General features: G+C 37.0%; 3 protein-coding genes across 4 annotated transcripts; 2 read left to right on the top strand and 1 right to left on the bottom strand.

Annotated features, from left to right (window-relative positions):
* Positions 1 to 81: 81 nt before the first annotated feature.
* ScsbetaG (Succinyl-coenzyme A synthetase beta subunit, GDP-forming) lies at positions 82 to 6,026 on the bottom strand. The gene is made up of 5 exons (XM_074086433.1): positions 5,877 to 6,026; positions 5,080 to 5,785; positions 4,830 to 4,985; positions 2,576 to 2,810; positions 82 to 602 (listed from the first exon to the last, which is right to left on the bottom strand). Exons 2-5 carry the CDS (start codon positions 5,752 to 5,754, stop codon positions 397 to 399), a joined length of 1,272 nt encoding a protein of 423 aa, XP_073942534.1. The 5' UTR covers positions 5,755 to 5,785; positions 5,877 to 6,026; the 3' UTR covers positions 82 to 396.
* A 1,343-nt stretch (positions 6,027 to 7,369) lies between these two features.
* On the top strand, positions 7,370 to 8,285 carry LOC141438653 (small ribosomal subunit protein uS7). Of its 2 annotated transcripts, none has more exons than XM_074102528.1 (2): positions 7,370 to 7,480; positions 7,569 to 8,285. In XM_074102528.1, exon 2 carries the CDS (start codon positions 7,581 to 7,583, stop codon positions 8,238 to 8,240), a length of 660 nt encoding a protein of 219 aa, XP_073958629.1. In that variant the 5' UTR covers positions 7,370 to 7,480; positions 7,569 to 7,580; the 3' UTR covers positions 8,241 to 8,285. The 2 variants fall into 2 exon arrangements, with proteins under 2 accessions (XP_073958629.1, XP_073958640.1); XM_074102539.1 differs by having other exon boundaries at positions 7,386 to 7,480; positions 7,552 to 8,285.
* A 6,031-nt stretch (positions 8,286 to 14,316) lies between these two features.
* cm (AP-3 complex subunit carmine) lies at positions 14,317 to 22,505 on the top strand. Its single transcript, XM_074086424.1, has 10 exons — positions 14,317 to 14,476; positions 14,636 to 14,723; positions 16,299 to 16,442; positions 17,066 to 17,125; positions 17,260 to 17,381; positions 17,934 to 18,093; positions 18,232 to 18,345; positions 19,586 to 19,775; positions 20,201 to 20,352; positions 20,738 to 22,505. The coding sequence occupies exons 1-10, from the start codon at positions 14,442 to 14,444 to the stop codon at positions 20,921 to 20,923; spliced, it is 1,251 nt and encodes a 416-aa protein (XP_073942525.1). The 5' UTR covers positions 14,317 to 14,441; the 3' UTR covers positions 20,924 to 22,505.
* Positions 22,506 to 22,577: the final 72 nt, after the last annotated feature.

Here is a 22,577-nt window from a genome sequence, read left to right as displayed (position 1 = left end):
TTTATTTTACAATTATTAAGCTTGCTGTAGATATTCAATTAGAATTAGAAGAGAGGCCAATAACTCAAGGCAAACGAGGATGTTAAAAATAAACAAGTTTTCTAAAATATGCATCTATTTACAATATTCTTAAAACTAAACATAAACAAAGCCACAGTTAAAACATTTTTGGAAGACACTTGTGAATTTACAATCCCAAGACTTGAAGTCATTAATTTTTGATTGTGTTAGCAATTTACTCAGTCTTCAATTCGATATTTGATTAGTATTGTATATTTTAATATAACACAGGCCAGGAGAATAAACAAAAATTACAAAAACAATAACAACTATAACAATTCCTGTAACTCATTGTTTACCTGTAAATAAGGTTAATTCGGGCATTAAACTAAAGATTTAGTTTTTATTTGCTAATTTTACGACGGTCTGAGCAGCCTCATCGGCGTCGTTGATGATGTGTATGGGAAGGCCGGACTCCTGTAGAATCTTTCTAGCCATGACAGAGTTTGTGCCTTCCAGCCGTATGACCATAGGGTGTTGTAGTGGGTTCTCCTTGCAAGCAGCTACTATCCCATTGGCTATGTTAGCACAGTTCACAATACCTGAAATAAAAATTAACATTATCACACAACTTTTACATCGACTCGAGGATGATAGATACGAGGGGAGGTCCAAAAGTAAGCGGAATTAAGTATTAGGAGGAAACATTATTAAACAAAGTTTATGCTCAGTTATAGTGAGACCTTTTCGAAAATCGAAAGCATATAAATCGAAAGTATGTGATGGAAATTTACATCATTATGCAACGACTTCGCTCGTAAAGTATGGCGAATATTTATTATTCATACACAAAATAACGAATTGAACGAGTCTTCGTTTCAGTTTGGCCAATTATTTTTTTTATATTATATATCCGTTTTCTGAGAAATATCACATAGATTAAATATTTTGTAACTGCTGTATAAAATAAAATAAGAATTATTACCTACATAAAAAATGTGACAATCCCCAAATTGTGATTGTCACAAATGTTTAATTTATTTAGTACTACACTTAAGATCAGAGTGATGGATATTTCCATCATATTAAAAAATAGATATATATATTATAGATATATTATATTTTTACCTTAATGTAGAGGTCAACTAACATTATCCTGATTTAATTTACAAGTAAAAAAAAACATGCGAAGAAGGAAAAAGAAAGCGAAAGTTGTGGAAGGGTGTGTTGCTCTTGTATTACAATGCACCAGTTCGCAAGAGCCATGTTACAACTGCTGCTCTCGTCAAGTCTGGCTTCGAATCGCTGGTCCACCCCACTACAGCCCGGATCTGACCCCTAGCGAGTACTATTTGTACCCTAAATGAATAAAGAAATACGAGTAAAAAAAGTTCATACCGACGAAAAAGTGAGGGAGGTCATTTCGGATAATTTCGAGGACAAAGAAAACAATATTTTAAATGGTTTATACAAATGAATTAGTAGATCCAAAAAGTGTATTGAACTCGAGGGTAATCGTATTAAAAAAGAAAAATAATTCAATTGTTTTATTTAATTCACAACCACTTTGTTCTGCGACTTTTTTTACCTCCCCTCGTAAATCGTTGCATTGATGCCCACTCGTCTTTTCATATACCTATATGAAATTGGTATATACCAATTCTATTTTTTTTTACAAAAAGTAAGTTGACGCTTTTGTATTGATGCGTTTGTTTGAATGCATATAAAGGTTTTGCTAATTTTCACATAAGGGGCCGTCCATTAAATCACGCAAGGTTCGAAAGAGGGGAGGATCACAAGTGGGGAGGGGGGTGTAGTAATAGGTACGTTTGCATTTTCGAAAAAAAACTTGGTAGGTAGCGTAGGTAAATTAACTGTTCCGAACTTAATTGAATCTTATTATTTTTGGTTCGGGGGAGGCTCGGCGAAATAAAGGTTGGGAGATCCTGTACTAGAGGAAAGTCAAGTTAACGCATATTATGCGTATGAGGCATCGAGCGAAGTCCGGCACCCAGGGAAGTTCCGAAAAAATGGCGGCAGTGAGTATAAAACTTACGTTCTTTACTTACATATACCAACATATACTTATCTTTTATTCACTTGGGAAAGGTGAATATTAAAGTGACCATAAAGCTAAACAAAATATAGTTAACAGAAAATTAATTTTCATGAATAAGGAAGTTCGTTGTTACTTTAAAAAATGCTAGTTAACTACTCAGAAACATTACAGCACCTAGGTAGTCAGTCTTGTTTAGGTATGTACAAAGTTGTGTCAAGTTAATGGCCTTGTGTGAAAAGGGACAGCAAAACATACTTGACTTGATTATGTCTCCAACATGGGTTATGATGATATTCTTCCTTCAATGCAAACATAACTGTCTGTCTGTTACTTTTTCGTGTGTAAACCGCTGAACTGATTTAGATTAAATTTTGGTTTATTTAAATTTTTTATGGACATATTTAGACTTTCTGATGGACATAGGATAGTTTTTACCCTGGGAAAGAGAGATAACCGAACTATGCAGACAGAGTTGCAGGCAAAAGCTAGTAAATTTCAAAAATAGCATGGGTTTACCTGCAATGACATTGACAAATATGGCTTTAACTTTTGGGTCAGACTCCAGGATTTTCAGGGCAGCTGACACTTGTGCTTGGCCCACGCCGCCACCAAGGTCCAAAAAGTTGGCTGGTTGGCCCCCACTCAGAGCGATCAGGTCCATTGTAGCCATGGCCAGGCCTGCTCCATTGACCATGCAGCCAATGCTGCCATCCATGTCAATGTAAGTCAGATTAAGGGCCGCTGCTTCTTTCTGTAAATAATATAACCCAATCTGTCTAAAATACAAAAACTTTCATGGATTTTCCAGATACATCAATATTTTTAATATATTTGCAACAAATCAGTAAAAAAATACAGAAAATGCATGCAAGAAGGGTCTTTATTAACTATAGACAATGATCTTTAATTGGTGATCAGGTAAAAATTTTGTTTAGTCAGAAATTCATCGTCATCATCATCAGCCGAAAGACGTCTGCTGCTGAACAGAGGCATTCATTGCATCCACCAGTTACTCGCAATTCTCACGATGTCGTCAGTCCAGCTAGTGGGAGGCCTGCCAACGCTTTGTATTCCGGTTCATGGTTGCCACACGAGAACTTTTCTCCCCCAATGTATATCAGTTTTTCGAGCAATGTGGCTCACCCACTGCTACTTCAACTTGCATATTTTTACAGTTATGTTGGGTGTGTAATTAATGGCAATCACATATTTCAAAAATAACTTTTAACACACCAATTCACTGTAGCTGTATTTATGGTTAAGTCTATGAGATTAGAATCTCTTTCAAAAACTTGATACTTAACTTATTACGAGTAATAAATTATCATTCTTCTCAAAGGAACAACAAAGTTGTGGAACGAGGAATTCCACATAGCTGTTTAAATTCCACATCTATAGGTGTTTACTATCTAATATATAAAATTCTCGGGTCAAAAATGTTTGTGTCCTTTGAACCGTTTCTACTTTGACTGATTTTTATGAAATAATTTGTGTATATTTGGTAGGCCTGACAATAGGATGTAAACTATTTTTCATACTTCTACGTGAACGGAATTGCGCGGGCAACAGCTAGTAATTAATTATTATTGTTTATAAATAATGAATGTAGGATAGCCATGATTCCAGTGATTATTGATTTTAATAATGTAATTAAGTATGCAGCGAGGTAATTCCATGATTTTTTTAAACCTGTTTAAAGTCATTGTGTATTGTCAATAGTTTACATAAAAGTAAAGTTAACTCTTAGCATCTCTTTAAAAGATATTTACTCAAAAGATAATGAATTAATGAATGAAGACTTTTATTTCAAGAGCTTCCCCCATATAAGATATTTCCTTCAGGTAAGTATTAGTATAATAACAAGAAAAAAAACAAGTATTAAATATAATGACCCGGATAACTCACGTCTTACATCGAGTTTAGTTCGACATGTTTCGGGCTAATCCGTAGCCCTTCGTCTTCGGAGCAACGCGACTCAGCGGGTGCTGCAACACGCGCACTGCGCGCCGCCGCTCTGCTCGCGCGACTACCCGACGAAACTGACACCGGCACACAACTACCCGCGTTTCCATCATCATTACAACATGTCGAGCTAAACTCTATTTAAGACGTGAGTTATCCGGGTCATTATATTTAATATGAGTGAGTCTCACGGTAGTTTCATGTTCAAAAAAACAAGTGCTGAATATCAATCACAAAGTATATTTACTGTGACTATCAAAGGACAAAGGTCAAGTCCATATGGATAAATAATATTATTGACTTTTAACTGTTATAGTATTACTCTACAAAGAAAATGATAAAAATGTTTATCTTTACTTATTTGGACTGTAGATAAGAAAACAAATGTAGATATCTTGACATAAAAATTACATCACTTTGTGTGTTATCTTATGTTGGTTTTCTACTTGGATTTGCAACACAATTTATCTTTTTTTTATAAAATCTTGAAATCTAAGGGGCAGTGAAACATTAAATTAAAATTAACAAAGCAACTGACTGGAAAAGTTTATACTAACTTTAAACTACCAGCAATAAGGTGTTCAGTTTTTTGGTACTATCCTGATACGAGTAGTTATATCAAAAGATACAAGTAGCCATATTTTTTTAAACCATATCTGTTAGTATCATGAGAGATTTTGTTATCAATGACATTATTGCCTATTCTTAATCTTATGTTCCATCATTCAGCACCAACTTACAGTTTTTAGAATAAAAAAAAAACAAGTTTGACCATAAAGTTACAGAAGCAAAAAAAATCGTAGATTACCTCCCTTGGATCTGATTCTGAAACATCATCCAGAGCAAAGATATCCTGCTGTCTGAATTGTGCATTGTCATCAAAATTGATCTTTGCATCCACTGCCACAACTCGTCCATCATCTGTCTCCACCAGAGGGTTTATTTCAAGCTGTGTAGCATCAACCTGCATAACAAATAATCATGAATCATTATAAAAAAAAGATGAAAATTTACAAAAATAATATTCAATGATATATTCACTTTCACATAATCCTTACCTTTAAGAACAATTGCCACATTTTTTTTATTTCATCTGCACATTTCTTCTTAAGGTTGCCTTTAAACTCCAAGAATTCCGCTATCTCATTTGCAGTGGCATCAGTGATCCCCTCAAATATGTCAATGGGAACTGTCTTCACCAAGTGGGGTGTCTTTTCAGCAACAGCCTCTATGTCCATGCCACCAGCCGGAGATGCCACTAATGCTGCTCCATTGTAACTTCTTTCCATTATTATGCTTAGGTATGTTTCACGTTTAATATTCACACTCTCAGCTACCATAACTTTTTCAACTTTTATACCTTCTTTTGGTGTCTGCTTGGTGATTAACTTGTGGCCTATCATGTTTTTGGCCAGACCCAAGATATCATTCGAGTTTTTGGTTAAATGAACACCACCCTTAAAGCCATTGTCAAAATGACCTTTGCCCCTTCCACCAGCTAAAATCTGAGCCTTCACGACATATTCGTCAGCTTTAAAGTCACCCAAAGGCTTGGCATCTAGTTTGCTATCAATAATACGGAAATCCTGGATAGATATCTGGTACTTTCGCAATAAATCTTTACTATGGTACTCCTGCAAGTTTAAGTGTCTCCTTGTGCAAACTTGAGGAGAGTATTTTGAGCCCAGGAGAGCAAATATCTTGACATTCTTAGTGTTTTTTAGAGCAGCCATAACGTTCGAACTTTGTACACCTGTTTCTAACCTAAACAACAATTAATAAAATATGTTATGTATCAGCTGAACCTTATAAAGATGTTACATTCATACTAGCTTTATCACTATGTGAAACTTACGTTTGCAGCCTTCGCAACGCAAAAGAAAGATAAGAGGAGCTCGATCGATTTGGCACTTTAAAATACCTATAGAAGGGAGTCGGGAGATAATCACTCTTTACCTTTGCCCTATGCCTTGCCTTTGCCTTTTTTCCCTTATAATGTCAAAATTCTAAATGTCAAATGTCAATTTTTGACTTATAAAATTTGTTTTCAGAGACAGTTAAAGACATAACAGAAGGCTTTATATGGTGAAATAATTGAATACCTAATATGCAAAAATCTATTTTCAACAGCGACTTAAAACTACAATAAAATAATAAGTTGATAATGGCTAATTTAGATATTTTTAGGATATTTTAGGTTAATTTTTAATTTGACAGTTTTTTCTGTTTGTTTCGTATGTCTTGATCCTTTTATTTATATAACAAACAAAATAATATATTTAGATATTAACACAAAAAGACTATTCGATTAAAGTACAGCAGGGCTAGTAACGAAACTCGAACTTAAAATCGCACCGTCCCTCTCGCTCTCGTATTAAATAGTATAAGTGTCAGAGGAACCGCACGACACGAACTTCGAGATTCGAGTTTCGTAGTAGCCCTGCATTTTACACGACATGACTTTCAGACAAGATTATAAAAAAATAAAATTAAGTTATGTAAAAATTCCCTTTGCATTTTAGAATTTATATTTTCAAAATTAATTGGCAGTTTTTAAGTGTTTTTTTCAGAATTGAACAGACCGAAGCTATGAGGAAAAAAAATTCGTCGTCTTAGAGCACATTATCCGATCTGATATCGGTATCGGATGACAATACGATATCGGGGCAAGTAAAATGTATGAGCGCGTACACACCGGCCCGATGAACGCCAACGAATGGGTTTTGTTCGTTGGACCGGTGTATACGCGCCAATGTTACCGCCACACTTCGGATCGCCGGCACACGCCAACGAACGATCGTTGGTGTTCGCTAAGCCGTCCAGACAGAACCAACGAAACCCATTCGTTGGGGCCCTTTGGGCCGCTGTGTACGTGCTATATGAAATAGGTACCTGTCTTTCACATTGTCCGGCCTGATATCGGATATCGGAGCCGACACCGATACGTTCACGGCACCATCGGACACGTGGGCTGTCGGACGATAAAGTTTGTATGTGTGCTATGCGTTTATCTAAATTTGTTCGCACAGAGGTGCAGAGACCGATGCGTGGCGGCCATTTTGAGCCGGCCGTATCGGAACGATTTTGTCGGAAATATGTGATGTCTGATGTGACAAGCAGCACATGGTGTCGGCTATCGGAGGTCGTCTATCGTCATCCGATACCGATATCGGATCGGACAATGTGACAACGCTCTTATGGTGAAGCCATGGCGAATCTGGGTAAAATTCCTTTTGTATTCATCTAATATGTTCTGTTTATTCTCCGCTCAGTAGAAATTTAAAACAAAATCTGGTAGAAATTTTACCTTCCGCTTTTCGGTGAAGTACAACTAAAGTTTTTTTTTTATACAATGGTAACACCGAAAGTACGACGCCAACTTTACATTCCGAATTCACTTCCTTTTTATCGTGTTCCATTGACAACACGAGGTTATAGTCGCTATTTCATAGCCTAAAAGTAAGTATTTTTGGAATTCAAGTGTGAAAAACTTCAATATTATTGTATATTTTGGCATAATTTAACATAAGCTATTGTTTTTTCGCAGCCACAAATAACCATGGCTGAAGAAACTTGGGCTGACGACAGCGTGGAAGCGGGCAGCATGGCCGTGGACAACCTGCCTCCGCCACCAGCCGCTGATATTCCCGAAATCAAACTATTTGGGCGATGGAGCTGCTACGACGTGCAAGTTTCGGACATGTCCCTGCAGGATTACATCTCCGTGAAGGAGAAATACGCTAAATATTTACCGCACTCCGGTGGCAGGTATGCACACAAGCGCTTCCGTAAAGCTCAGTGCCCGATTGTGGAGCGTCTAACGAACTCCTTGATGATGCACGGACGCAATAACGGCAAGAAGCTGATGGCCGTGAGGATCGTGAAACACGCCTTCGAAATCATTCACTTGCTGACCGGTGAGAACCCTCTGCAGGTTTTGGTGACGGCTATCATCAACTCTGGGCCGCGCGAGGACTCTACTAGGATCGGTCGCGCCGGTACCGTGCGTCGCCAGGCCGTGGACGTGTCCCCACTGCGACGCGTGAACCAGGCTATCTGGCTGCTGTGCACCGGAGCCCGAGAGGCCGCTTTCAGAAATATCAAGACGATTGCAGAGTGCGTCGCCGACGAGCTCATCAACGCCGCCAAGGGCTCCTCTAACTCATACGCCATCAAGAAGAAGGATGAGCTGGAACGTGTTGCTAAATCCAACCGTTAATTGTTAAGTGTAAGGGCTGGCCCAAATAAAAAACGTAAGAAAATCTTTTATTGTTTTATTTTATATCTTCCATATTTCTTTCACTTTTCTAATTATAGTTTACATGTGATTTGGTGCAGTTTAAAATATTAAGATTTTAAATTTCTTGAAGTGGAAACACATGTGGTCTATCACTGAGCATGAAGCCATAGAAACATTAAACAACTCTTTTTTGCATCTGTTTTCTAAAACAGCAGCATAGTCTATTTAAATATAATTTTGATTGACACATTCATTTCTGGTTGACAGGACTGGCTCAAGTTTGCTCAAGTTCCACAAATTCAAAGTTATACAAATAATTTCATGAATGATACGTATGTTTACTAATGTGTGGAATTCAATTTGATATGTTGTTGGGTGACAAGCAAGTCACTAAGTACCAAATACCTTCTTACAACAAAGCTTGTATCTCGGTATAGATACAAATTTTTGAAGAGCAGTGACAAATTTTAGTTAGTTTTGCTTGTCATCGGGCGATGTGTGTTTAATGTTTTCCACCCTGGTAAACAATTTTGTTTCTTCAACTACAATCAATGAAACTGAATTGCATAACAGTAATAAATGTGAATGTCACTATGACATCAGTACAGTAGCACAATGGTCTACCATTTACATTTATCCAAAATCATGACAGCAGTTCTGAGCGAAAGAAATTAAAATAATGTGTTGCAGACAGCGAATAATGTTGGATCACTAATTTCTTCCACCTAAAAATCTTGAAGAAATGAATTCTCTATTCTTTAAATGTTTTCCATGTGTTGGTTACATCAAACCAAGACTAGGATTGTGGTAGGCTCATGATAATTATTTAAACTTAAATTACTGTGATCTATTTCCATTTTAATTTTTGTAATGTTGCTTTGTGATGTATACCAAAAAGCTACACCACATGGTAATATTTCCTTATAGTTTATATCTTTCACTTGCTAAAAATATACCACATGCTGCTCAACAAATAACAGTAAATGGGTGTTTTAAAAAAAAAGTGTACCCTTTATTTTTGAAATTTTGGAAAAATATGGATTTTTCTACTCAGAATCAAAAGCACAAACGATTCTGATAGTTTAAAAAAAAATCAGTTTTGCAATGTTTTTTTCACACTCAGTATGGATGTGCGTGACAAAACGAAGTCATAAAATTTTGTATGCAAAAATGGGGACATTTTTTTAAACGATTGAAATCGCTTGTGTTCTTGATTCTGAGAAGGAAAAACCATGTTTTTTCCAAAATTAAAAAAAAGAAAGGGTACACTATTTTTGAAAACGCCCAAACAATGATTTTATCCTCATTATCACTTAAAAAGAGGTATTATAGATTTTTATGTCTGAGTGCAGAACAAAGCCTCCTATCCCACTCCTATCCTATCCTATCCTACTATCCCACTGATATTATAAATGTGAAAGTTTGTGAAGATGTTTGGATGTTTGTTATTCAATCACGTCTAAACCGCTGAACCGATTTAGATCAGTATACAGATAGTTTGAGTCCCAGGGACAGGGTTCTTTTATTAATTACAATATTTTATAGATAAGGAGGGATGAAGTACTAAATATCATTTCATTATTTTTGATACTGATAAAATTCAGACTATCTGATTATGACTCGTGGTTAATTGCAGATTTAAGAAACAAACTAAAAAAAAAACATATATTTTTGATACTTACTAATAAATAGGTAACTTGTTGACAGATCTGGCTTAGCTTAAATTTTTGCGCTAGGACTAAGATTTCAGTTAATAAACTTTAGGCTATGTATCTGTCCGTCGATTTATCCTCTGCCTTTTGCCGTGGAACTTTTTCAGAACTGCTGATGCACATGTGGCCTCAAGACTGCAAAACTGTGACTAAGACTGGGTGATGTCTATGTTCCACTTTGTATCTTTTTTTTATACTTTTACGTATGTATTACTAGCTTTTACCCGCGGCTTCGCACGCGTAAACTATTCGGTCTGGTAGTTGCAATTGAAATTTTCGGGATTTTACAAAATTCCCCTGGAAATTTCCAAAATTTATATCGTGGTCTTCATTGAGGTTGTGTTGTGAATAACTGTACAAAATTCAAGACTCTAAACACAGTAATGAAATTACAATTGTTTTCCCAATTCAAATTCAAAATTCAAATTCAAATCATTTATGCAGTAAATAGGCCGCAATGGGCACTTTTACACTTCATTTCTTAAACTACCAGCGCTTTCGGAAAGACCATCATTGCCAAGAAGAATGTGCCGCAAGAAAGTTGTCAGAAAGTCATTTTTTCAAAATAAAATATTTACAAATAAAAAACTTGAAAACTACAGTATACAATTAAAGAAAACATTACAAAATAATAATAATACAGCACTGGGATGTATGGGGTCCCTAAGTTACAAAACTATCCCGTGGGAATATCGGGATAAAATGTAGCGTATATGTTATTCCAGACGTCCGGCTACCTACATATCAAATTTCATGACTCTAAGCTCAGCGGTTATTATTTCAAGATTTTATCCTTTTTCGGGGTAAAAACAGCCTATGTGTTATTTCAAAAGTCCAGCTACCTACATACTAAATTTCATGGCTCTTAGCCCAGCGGTTGTTATTTCAAGATTTTATCCCTAGGTATCCCGTGGGAATATCGGGTCAAAAAGTCGCGTATATGTTATTCCAGAGGTGCAGCTATCCACATACCAAATTTCATGACTCTAAGCTCAGCGGTTATTATTTCGAGATTTTATCCCTATCCCGTGGGAATATCGGGATAAAAAATAACCTATGTGTTATTCCAGAGGTGCAGCTATCCACATACCAAATTTCATGGCTCTAAGCCTAATGGTTGTTATTTCGAGATTTTATCCCTTAGTATCCCGTGGGAATATCGGGTCAAAAAGTCTCTTATGTGTTATTTCAGACGTTCAGCTACCTACATACCAAATTTCATGACTCTAAGCCTAGCGGTTATTATTTCAAGATTTTATCCCTATCCCGTGGGAATATCGAGATAAAAAGTAGCCTATATGTTATTCCAGAAGTCTATCTACCTACATACTAAATTTCAAAGCTCTAAGCCCAGCGGTTGTTATTTCAAGGTTTTATCCCTAGATATCCCGTGGGAATATCGGGTCAAAAAGTCACGTATGTGTTATTCCTGACGTCCAACTACCTACATACCAAATTTCATGACTCTAAGCCCAGCGGTTGTTATTTCAAGATTTTATCCCTATCCCGAGGGAATATCGGGATAAAAAGTATCCTATGTTTTAATCCAGGCTATAAACTAACTTTTCGCTAAATTTCATCCAAATCCGTCCAGCCGTTTCAGCGTGAAGAAGTAACAAACATACTCACTCACTCACAAACTTTCACATTTATAATATTAGTAGGATTATGTACATAATATGTATATTGCCTAAGCAATAAGTGATTATTAGGTCGACTTTATGGTGCGACAGAACGTAACTGTTAATTGCTTTACAAGCTTTTTAGGTAGTAATGGGTAAGTTAAGTAAAAAAAATGAAACCAAAGGATAATGATGTGGATAACGCTCATTTCGAGGCCTAAAGACTCGAACTCTTAAGACTCCAGAGGCTCATTTTGTGCGTATGGATGCAAAAAACCGTCTTTGCGGCCTTTGAGTCGTGTTTAGGGTTCGAGTCTTTAAGCCTCAAAATGAGCGTTTTTCACAGCACTATGAATAAACATTTTAAGTTAATAATTAAAATACAAATGGTCCCCTCCGCACCGCATCCCGCCTGCTATTATCCAAATGAAGAAAGAAAAATTAGATTATTCATGCTCTAAGTTTTAAATACTAGGGTTTTACGGACTAAAAGTTTGTTTGCGTACAGACAAAATAAAACGAAACAATCTTAATGTTAATGCAATTTTTTGTCAATGTTTCAAGAGAGGTGGCGATAAGTTGCTAGGGTAGAAAGGGTAAAATAGAGTATAGGTAGATTCATTCACGATGACGCGTGCCATGGTTCTTATTACAATGTAATTAATGGCTAATTTTGACAAAATCACGCGTCTTCGTATGAGGGTTTTCACGAAGGTTTTCACAGAGGCGAAATATCGCTAGATGGCGTTAGTATCGTGAGGTCCGTTTGACGTTTGCTTGCGATTAGCTCGATTTAGTTATTTAACCAAGGGGCGTTTTTCCATTAGCCGGCCCGGCGCCGGCGCCGCAGGGCTACTCCGAAATTTGAAACTCGAAGTTCGTGTCGTGCGGTCCCTCTGACACTTATACTATTTAATACGAGAGCGAGAGGGACCGCACGACACGAACTTCGAGTTTCGAGTTTCGGAGTAGCCATGCCGATGCCAGGGAAGCAAAAATGTATGAAAATGTACGGCTCGCTTTTTCACTTACCGGCGCCGGCCCGGCGTTGAGTCCGGCCGGCCCGGCAAAACTGCATGTTGTATAATATGAATTGTGCTGTCAGTACTGTACCATTCACCGGGCGTAAACCGGCATCGACGAAAAACGAAGCCCCGGCGCTGGTACCGGCTAATGGAAAAACAGCCAATCACGAGCAAACGTCAAACGGACCTCACGATATGCCATATAGCGATATTCCGCCTCTGTGAAATGAAAGCCCTCATTGAGGAGGTATAAGCATCTAACTAAGATGCGCGCAAGCTGCGGAGTGGGAACTTCGCAAACATCATTAAACTACGTACATCCCAGGTTAATGTAAAGAATGGTAAATTTCAAATTTGATTTCGCACATAAAGCAGTACTATTAGTTAGCGGAGGTATTATTAGTTATTCTGTGCATAAAGCCCAGTTTAGACCTGCAAGAACAATCGTGCAAGTTACATTACAGCGCTCGAGTGACTACTAAAAACTCGTTGGCTTTACGGCTCGCAATGTAATGAGACTTGTGCGATTTTTTTTGCAGGTTTAAACCGGTCTTAATAGATATTCAGAAAAACCCAGGTCGCGTCGCAAGCCCAGCAGGGCTACTACGAAACTCGAAGTTCGTGTTGTGCGGTCCCTCTGACACTTATACTATTTAATGCGAGAGCGAGTGGGACGGTACGACACGAACTTCGAGTTTCGTAGGATTTTACGACAAATCATCTATATTAATATGGTCACTACTTTAAAAATATCAAGTCGATACGAAATTTTGCAGTCGGCTCTCCGCTAAAAAGCTCGTACATCGACTTTTTTAAATTTATTTATTAGAAGAAGCTGACAAATGGCATCTTATATTAATATCTTTAAAAATAATCAAAAAGCGACGGTAAAAACCTCAGTAATCGTCGATAAAAGAAGAATTATTAGAAGTTATTTTTAAAAGTTATTTTACAGGCTCTAAAAAAAAATGGAGAAAATAGTTTGCTAGAAATAGAAGAAGCTGAAGTTTTTCGGAGTAGTACAGTCTATTCCTTAAAAGATGGCTCTATTATGAAATTTAAAATATTTTCTTACCTAAAAATAATGTATATAGAAATAGGTTTGCGTTATTCCACAATAACGGTAAGCCATTTAAAGTATTACCAAAAGCATTTGAAGTATTTGTAGTAGCCATATGGCCCGCGATAAATAATCACAGACATGATAATATGAACAAGTCCGTGTAAATAATAAATAATATTATTTTGATCGCCCTGAACCTAATATAAAATAGAATAAGTAATAGATGCACGGGTAAAGGAGTCAGCTAGACTAGCCGTGTAGTAGAGTAGAGGTGAGGTGATTAAAAAATTCAAAACCAAATATTTTTTTGTTTAATTCTGGCCCTCCTCTAAAATATCTCACTTTTGGCCCCCAATAAAGAAAGTTTGTCCACCACCACCACTGATTTAAAGGAAGAATTTCACTTAGTGCGGGCGAAACATAATCCATTACGTGGTTTGTAATTGTAATGCGAAAAACCCAGATACAATGATCGAAACCGAAGCATGAATACGCCACATCAAGTGAAACGTTGATTTCCTAAACTACAAACGATTAATTTTTCAAAGGGTATGAATTATGGTCTCTGATCTAAGCCTAAAAAACTTGCGATGAAAAAAAAAGCTGCCAACTGTCATAAGTCAAATGTCAAGTCAAGCCAGGCAACTGCCAGCTTGTAGCTTTCTCAATTTTAATTTTAGTGTTAAGGTATAAGTAAAGTTATAATTGTCTGTTATACGAGACAACTTTTGATTTTCATCGAATTATTTTGAATCATCATGATTCACAGTTTATTCATAATAAATCCTTCAGGGTACGTTAACTTATTTTTATACTTTTTCGCATTGAACTGATAATTATTGTAACTGATACTGTCTGAAGTGTTTAAGTATTTATATGTTGCAGTATGTTTTTAATCATAACAGTGGGTATACAGTTGAACCCATTATTACGTTAATCTTCCAAATTTCAGGGATGTTTTCCTTGAGAAGCACTGGCGAAGTGTGATACCAAGATCAGTATGTGATTACTATTTGGAAGCCCAGCGAGCGTCTCCCAATGTAAGTAAAAGAGAATACCACAATATTACGGCTTTAAAATACAGGTAATTGTGCAATAATGGGTACTGGGTCTGAATGGTAGGTATTTATTGTGTTTTCATTATTCTAATAAGTATTCTCAACAAAAATTGACCACTGAATTACTCAACTTAATTGGCTGTTTACTTATGTTCTTATGTTGAAAAGATGTCATGTTCATTATTATTATGCTTATGTTGTCACGGGGTGGTGTACGGGGAAGTTGTTCGGGTGAAGAAGAAGGCAGGAATAGGGCAGACAGTGATATTTATTTAAGATAATAATAAAAGGGCACCTGCGAACAAACAGACGCGGTCTTAAGTATCTAAAAGGTATGCTTTGACACTGTATCAACAATTATAAAAGTACATAGTTAATCAACTTACGTTTCCGTGCCCAGTTCTTTATTTATATAATTCAATGGCACTGAAGTCCAGTAGTATTTACGATCTAATGATCTTAAGAAACTTCACAAATGCACTGTACAATTATAAAACCTTCCTTCGTATAGGAGTAGTAAATTATGAGCTTGTTATGGAGTTTTAAGAGATTTATAGGATCTAGGATAAAAGAAAGGTAAGTGTTCAGCTCGGAGGCACTGAATAGAATGGCTACTTGACGTAAATTAAACAGGTATGGAATTAGAAAAGGAAATTTGAATTTAAATGTTATTTTTTCGAATATGTGCTAAACCAGACAGTACAAAGAGTTAGGAAGAAACAAGCTGTATGACACCTCGTTACAATGTTAAGGTAATAAACACTGAAGTAATTAAAGAATAAAATAAAAGACCCAATAATAATAAAAAATAACTGTATAGATTGAGTAGGTAGTAATAATAGGGAAACAATAATGTACAACTCGGAATGTACGCGCAATAATGTACAATGTCATAATCCGAAACAGTGGCGTCTTTAGCCCATGTAGCGCCCGTGTGCAATTATTACTTTAGCGCCATCTAGGACAAAATGGAATAGGTACATAATGCCCCGGCCGGCGCCCCTAACACCGCTGCGCCCGTGTGCAACGCACACCCTGCACTATAGGTAGAGACGCCTCTGATCCGAAGCATTATTGCTTCCAATTATCATGCCGTACAATATCATTGTTGTGCATTATCAGGGTGTGCAAAATATTGCGCGCGCTTTTATGTATGTAGTGATAACCTGAATCCAATTGATTCGAATGACCATAGATTTGTGTTAGGTCCAATTGTGACTACAATGCGCGAGCCGAGCGAGCATAGCGAGCGTGCCGCGGCAGCGGCCGGTGAAGCGCCAGGACCAAATTAAGTTATTTTCTACTATTTTCTACTAAAGGGTTGGTATTTTAAAAAAAATAGGTCAGGCACTATTATAAGCATGGATTATCAGGCCGTGCATTATTTGAGTGTACATTAACAAGTTGTACATTAACTATGCCCGTAGTAATACACCTGGTAGGTAAAATTACAATTAATGGCAGCTGAACATTAGATTGTATTATGTTTGTAACATGTCCATTTAACCCCAGCACTGTGCCAAGAGGTAAGGTTTTAATTATTTTTCATTTGACTAGGATGTGCCTCCAGTATTAGCAGCCCCACATCACTACTTAATATCCATCCAGCGCGGGGGAGTGGCTTTAGTGGCAGTGTGCAAGCAAGAAGTTGCACCATTGTTTGTGATTGAGTTCTTGCACAGGGTTGTCGACACATTCCAGGTGTGTATATCTATGTGTCCCTATATTTCTCTATTTTTATCTTGATCTGCATTATTGATATTATTTGAGACAAAGGAGGCTAGAATGCTGAGTTTTTTTACCTTGCACATTCGAAACATATATTCTATAGACTTAGAGCTTAAAAAGATCACATCACCTGTTCCTAAAAGAGTAAAAGTAAATTAATTAATGTGGCCAGTTGACCACGAAATGTAGTGATGAGTGTCTAACATGTTCATCATGAAGCCTGGCTCTTAGTACCATGTATGCATTATGTCTGCATGTAAGTATCTATTGAAACCAATATTAATAGGTACTTACTCTTAAAAGTAGTAAATTTAAAATTTTGACAATTAAAAAAAAAATACAAATCCAAAATTTTGTGGATTTCTTCCAACTTGTTGAGGTCACAAGTAAACCTAAGTCTAAGTCTAGGTGTAGGTCTAGGTTAAGGGTAATGTGCCACTGCAGAGTAGAAACAGTAGTTTAAAAACTTTAATATATTTTTGAGCAGTCTGTTCATGTTAATGAAGCTGTTGCTGGCGTTACAATTATATATTGTTTTAATTAAATATAATCAAGTTATAATGTATATTTTTTTACAATCAATAATTATATTTCAGGATTACTTCTCAGATTGCACCGAGACAATAATCAAAGAGAATTATGTTGTTGTATATGAGGTAATTATGTTTTTTTTTTAAATCTATATATCAAAGTTGAATACACTTGTTTCGGGAATTCTAAACCTGTAATGCCACAAATGTTTATATCTTTGTTCATAAGTAACTTGCAACATTTTATTTGTTTTTTACAGCTTCTTGACGAAATGCTGGACAATGGTTTCCCACTTGCAACAGAGAGTAACATTTTAAAAGAATTAATCAAGCCACCAAACATCCTAAGAACTATTGCCAACACAGTTACTGGGAAATCAAAGTATGTTAAATACTCAGTGGTATTAGTAAATACTGTATTCAAAAATTTTAAATAAATTTCCAAATTTAAAAGAAAGCATGGTGCTAGCATGTCATTTTTGTTAAGGCTGCGGCATATTGAATATGTGGAAATTAGACCACCAATGCAATCAGAGGTCTGGTTTGATATATTCATGATAGCGGTCACCATAACTTGTAATATAGAGAGACATACTTCTACTCTTGCAGTTTGTTTCGGTCCCACCTCCAAACGCACTGTTCCTGAGCTGGCTTATACCTTGCCTAAATCAAAGACATTGCATCTTACTCAATCCTTAAAATGACGGTTTCTCGAGAGGCTAAATATCGCTAGATGGCGTTAGTATCGTGCGGTCACGCTTGTGATTGGATAAATATTCAAATGAGCCAATCGCAAGTAAGACTGAAACGTTAAATGGACCTCACGATACTAACGCCATCTAGCGATATTTATATAGCCTCTCGAGAAACCCTCATTGAAGAGTATGCGTGCTCTCCTTACACCGTAACTTACGACTGCGAATTTTATTGACAGTGTTTCTTCAATCTTGCCTTCGGGTCAGCTGTCAAACGTGCCGTGGCGACGGTCCGGTGTCAAGTACGCCAATAACGAAGCTTACTTCGATGTGGTGGAGGAGGTTGACGCCATCATTGACAAGAGCGGCGCAACTGTGTCTGCTGAGATACAGGGCTATGTGAGTTGCATCTTGGTAACTATGTAGTAGTAAGTGTGTTTAAGCTCTTAGAGTGACCTGCAGTGCCTAACAAAAAATATAAAAACGACTTTACTCGTATGTCTATTAGATTTTCAAATGTCAAAATATTGATTTCAGATTGATTGCTGCATCAAACTAAGTGGCATGCCTGACTTGACACTCACTTTTGTTAATCCACGTTTGTTTGACGATGTCTCGTTCCATCCCTGTGTGAGATTTAAACGTTGGGAGGTAAGAATCCAATAAATTGTTTCTCCTTTATTGCTTGTGGGCCCGAAAACGCCCAAGGCAGATGTATTTTCCTGTCAACGCATTGATCGGCCAGCTGTTCTTTGTGTTTAATTTTAGTAGCTAGGTACCTCTAAATGCAGAGGCACAGCGCCGCCCTAGACTTAAAAAAATGGCCTACCTTTAAAATCTATTAGCCGACCTAAGGCTTGAGGCCATCCGTAGCAGCAACTAATGGCTGCCGCAAGTTTTGAGCGAGATTGCAGCGCACCTTATATTATAGGTAGCATGATGTAACAGTTGGTACACAGGTTAACCCTTTCGTTTCGGCAAAGTCTTACGCAAAATCTACCGAGTTTGCCAGGATCAGTAAAATGATATCGGGTCTTCAATCCTGTAGGCGAGGCGAGGCAACTCGTTCACAGAAATGATGATCATGCTTCCGAAAGGCGATTTAACTCGGCTAGGTAAAAGCCTTTGCAGAGCTGGTTGACGAGATAACTTGTTAGCTAATATTGGCAAAATGATACTATAGCTACTGGGTATGAATCAAGGCCAAGGGTACGGGACGCAATGTGTCCGGCAATTGCCCTTATCTAGGATGTAGTGAGATCTCACTCACAAAACGAGTTTACGCGTCAGCCGGGCTGAAAGGGTTAAAAAGATATTCCAAGATATCTAACGTTGTTTAAGACGTTTTTAACCGACGAATAAAGCCGGAGGAGGTTCTCAAGTCGACCGCTTATATATTTATGTATGACCACGCATAATTTTTCACAGTGGTTCGATTTTGATAATTCTTTTATTGAACTTTCGTGTGCTCTTTCTACCCCATTTGGGAATAAGGCGTGCGTGCGTGCGTGCGTGCGCGTGTGTGTGTGTGTGTAAAAACCGGGGGTTTTCCAACTTTTTAATTGCATATGGCCAATAAGCATGGAAAATAAGTTCCTATACCCTAAACGTGGCAAAAAATTATAAAATATTTTTTTTTTAACAAAAAAATTAAACCGCCGAAAAAACTGAAAATCAAAATACGTATAATAAGCCTTTTTTATCTAATCTTAATCTAGTTACCAGTTTGAAGTCGGTGCCTCAGTACTAGCCAGCAGGAGTGAACACAGTCGTCTACCTGATGGGCTTCTATCACTCCGCGGTTTAATCATTTGTTAAAAAGTTTTTATGGTGTTTCTACACCACCCAGATAAACAGCTTTATTATGACAGAATTCCCATTTCCGTTACAGTCGGAACGAATATTGTCGTTCATCCCGCCGGATGGCAACTTCCGCCTCATGTCGTATCACATTGGGTCGCAAAGTGTGGTGGCCATACCTATCTACGTGAGACACAATCTCGTGCTGCGCGCAAACGGGGACCACGGGAGGTTAGATCTGACTGTCGGGCCCAAACAGACCATGGGAAGGACTTTGGAGAGTGAGTAATACGAGTTTGACACAAGAAGGGTTTTTTTTTTTTTTTTTAAATATGGCTCGGTCTATAGGCGATGACGCGTGCCGTGGTTCTTATTACAATGTCATTAATGTCTAATTTTGTCAAAATCACGCGTTTTCGTGGATGGCACTATATATATAGGTATATTGGAGGACAATTTTACCAGTAGGTTTTGCCGTTGTACGGTAAAAAAATCATAAAAACGAAATATGACAGTTAATAGTAGATGAACGATGACAACGCAAATCAATTTCAAAAGAAGGTTCAAAAGTGAGTTTTGTTGATAGGGATCTCTTTTATCTTCGTATGTCACGTTAATATTACATGGCAAACTTAAATTATGTGTTTTTTTTTCTGTTTGGTCATAAAGTTAATTATGCCAGCTAGTTTCATTTTTTCGCTTTCAGATGTCGCGATAGAAATATGCATGCCCAAGTGTGTTCTAAACTGTTCCCTGACCGCCAACCAGGGGAAGTACTCATATGATCCCGTCAGCAAAGTGCTGCTGTGGGACATTGGCCGCATCGAGTTGCCGAAACTGCCCAATATTAGAGGGAGTGTAAGTTAATAAACCGCTTCATAGCCATTTATTTTAGTAACGCAATAAAAACTTAAGGGGACGACTCCAAAAAAGTTGCTTAACCCTATATTTACGCTAAGCGAAAACATAATTCTACTTATTGCAAAAATGTCCCCATAGTTTCCAAAAGTGTATAAATCCGACGGATTACGGTCATGGCGACCACTTCGACTCCTAATTATTTGCACACCGTCCACGTAATTATAATAATTCCACATGATCTGCTTTTGATTCAAGCCGTTGCAGATAATTCTGTAATTAGTTCGTGCCTTAGTGAAGCGTCCCCATTTCTATCCGAATGTTCTAGCATAGTGTCATGCCAACATTCATAGTAGTTATACTAATAACAAGTATTTATTGGTAGGTATCAGTGGCGTCGGGTGCAGACACCGCCGGAGCAAACCCGAGCATTAACGTCCACTTCACGATCCCGCAACTGGCGGTGAGCGGTCTCCGCGTGAGTCGGCTCGACATGTACGGAGCCAAGTACAAACCCTTCAAGGGGGTCAAATACGTCACCAAAGCGGGCAAGTTCCATGTGAGGATGTGATGGGTGCCCGAAGCCGACCTGCCTTGGCTCTTCTTGAGGCTTCTGTGATGAACAATGAATGTGCAATTCGGTGCGAGTACGTCGCCCGCGAAACTTTTGCGAACCAATTCCAATCAAGTATGTCATCTTCATCTTGTATTGTAGGTACTTATTTTTTGACTTTGAGAGATTTTGAAAGTTAGATAGCCCTTTGTTTCACATGTTTATAATTACACTATGTGTTGTTATTAATCTTATGCGTGAGATTTATGCTAGACACCTGTCTACACGATATGATATTGTTTTGATTTCTTCCAGTTGCTCAATAACAACTTTCTATATCTAAAACAGATTGAATACTTATTGCATTTGGTATTGTAACTTACACAACCTCAACATTAAACCTTTTTCAGGCATTGTGCATGTATCGAACAAAATAATATTGCACTATCTATTCTGCTTCCTTATCAGTATCAATGAAGTCAATTGAATTTGTTAAAACATTTCATGTGCGATATGATTCGCTTTTATGACTGTTGTTCGGATATTATTTGGTTTTATCAGCAGCAGTACGTTTGCTCAACAAAATCTATGATTTTTTGTTGGTCTAAGTAGCATTTGTAAATTAGGGGGCCTGAAAAAGGGTTAAACTACTAAATATTGTAATATTAATTGTTAAGCGCATTACGATAGACGTATAAAAATATGCAGGACACTTATATTTAAAAAACTTTCTGTTTATCACACTTTTTCATTATTACGTCGCCAATGGAATTAAATTTTAAACGTCTGACGCTTAAATTACCGAGAGAGTTGATTTTCACTGTTATGTAGTATATGGATAATCGTGTTTTTTTATAAATATAATTAACGTCAGAATTGTATTTGTCTGACGTGTTAGACCAGAATCGGTTGCGTACATTTATCCTGGTTATATGTATAATTGTTTGACGCAATGCGTTGTGGTGACTATGATATACGAGTAGGTAGTTCTGACGCGTCACGACACAATACCACAGACACACTTGTAGCTTGCTTAAGAATATCATTCACCAAAGGATCAGTAATTTGTACCAGCAATAAAAATAAATATAAAGATTCAGTGTAATGCGGCGTCAAATGGTCTGATGCGATGTTGTTCCGATTCGTTAATCGTCAGTTACTAAGCATCTGGGAAATAAATAATCTTAACAAGTAATCTGGTTAATTCAGTAATCAACCAAAAGCGCATCGGACTCTATATTGCTATCCTAACATCTGTAAATAGCATTGCATGACAAACTACGATAACATTTAATACATTAAGTAACTAAATATGTTGATATTGTAATTGTTAACTATTATAATTTTGATTTCTGGTGTCAATATAGGTCAATCAAAGTAATCATAAGGCAAATATGTTTTATTATGTTAAATATTTTAAAGTAACTATGTATTTAAATGTTCGTAAATATACTTCTATTCAGTAAATATACTCAGCGGCACAAAATTTGGCCCACTCTCCATACAAAATTACCTATTATTGCATACATTTGAGGGCCAAATTTTTTGTCACTCAGTATATCATATACATATAAGAAATTATAATGTTTTTTATAACTTATTTACTATATTATTTTATTTATAACCAAGAATAATTCCAATTCTGATCATCTCAAAAGGATTCGGATAAAAA

Source organism: Choristoneura fumiferana, chromosome Z, assembly GCF_025370935.1.
Source record: "Choristoneura fumiferana chromosome Z, NRCan_CFum_1, whole genome shotgun sequence".
Classification (NCBI taxonomy): domain Eukaryota; kingdom Metazoa; phylum Arthropoda; class Insecta; order Lepidoptera; family Tortricidae; genus Choristoneura; species Choristoneura fumiferana.
This window is presented reverse-complemented; position numbering and strand designations above follow the sequence as displayed.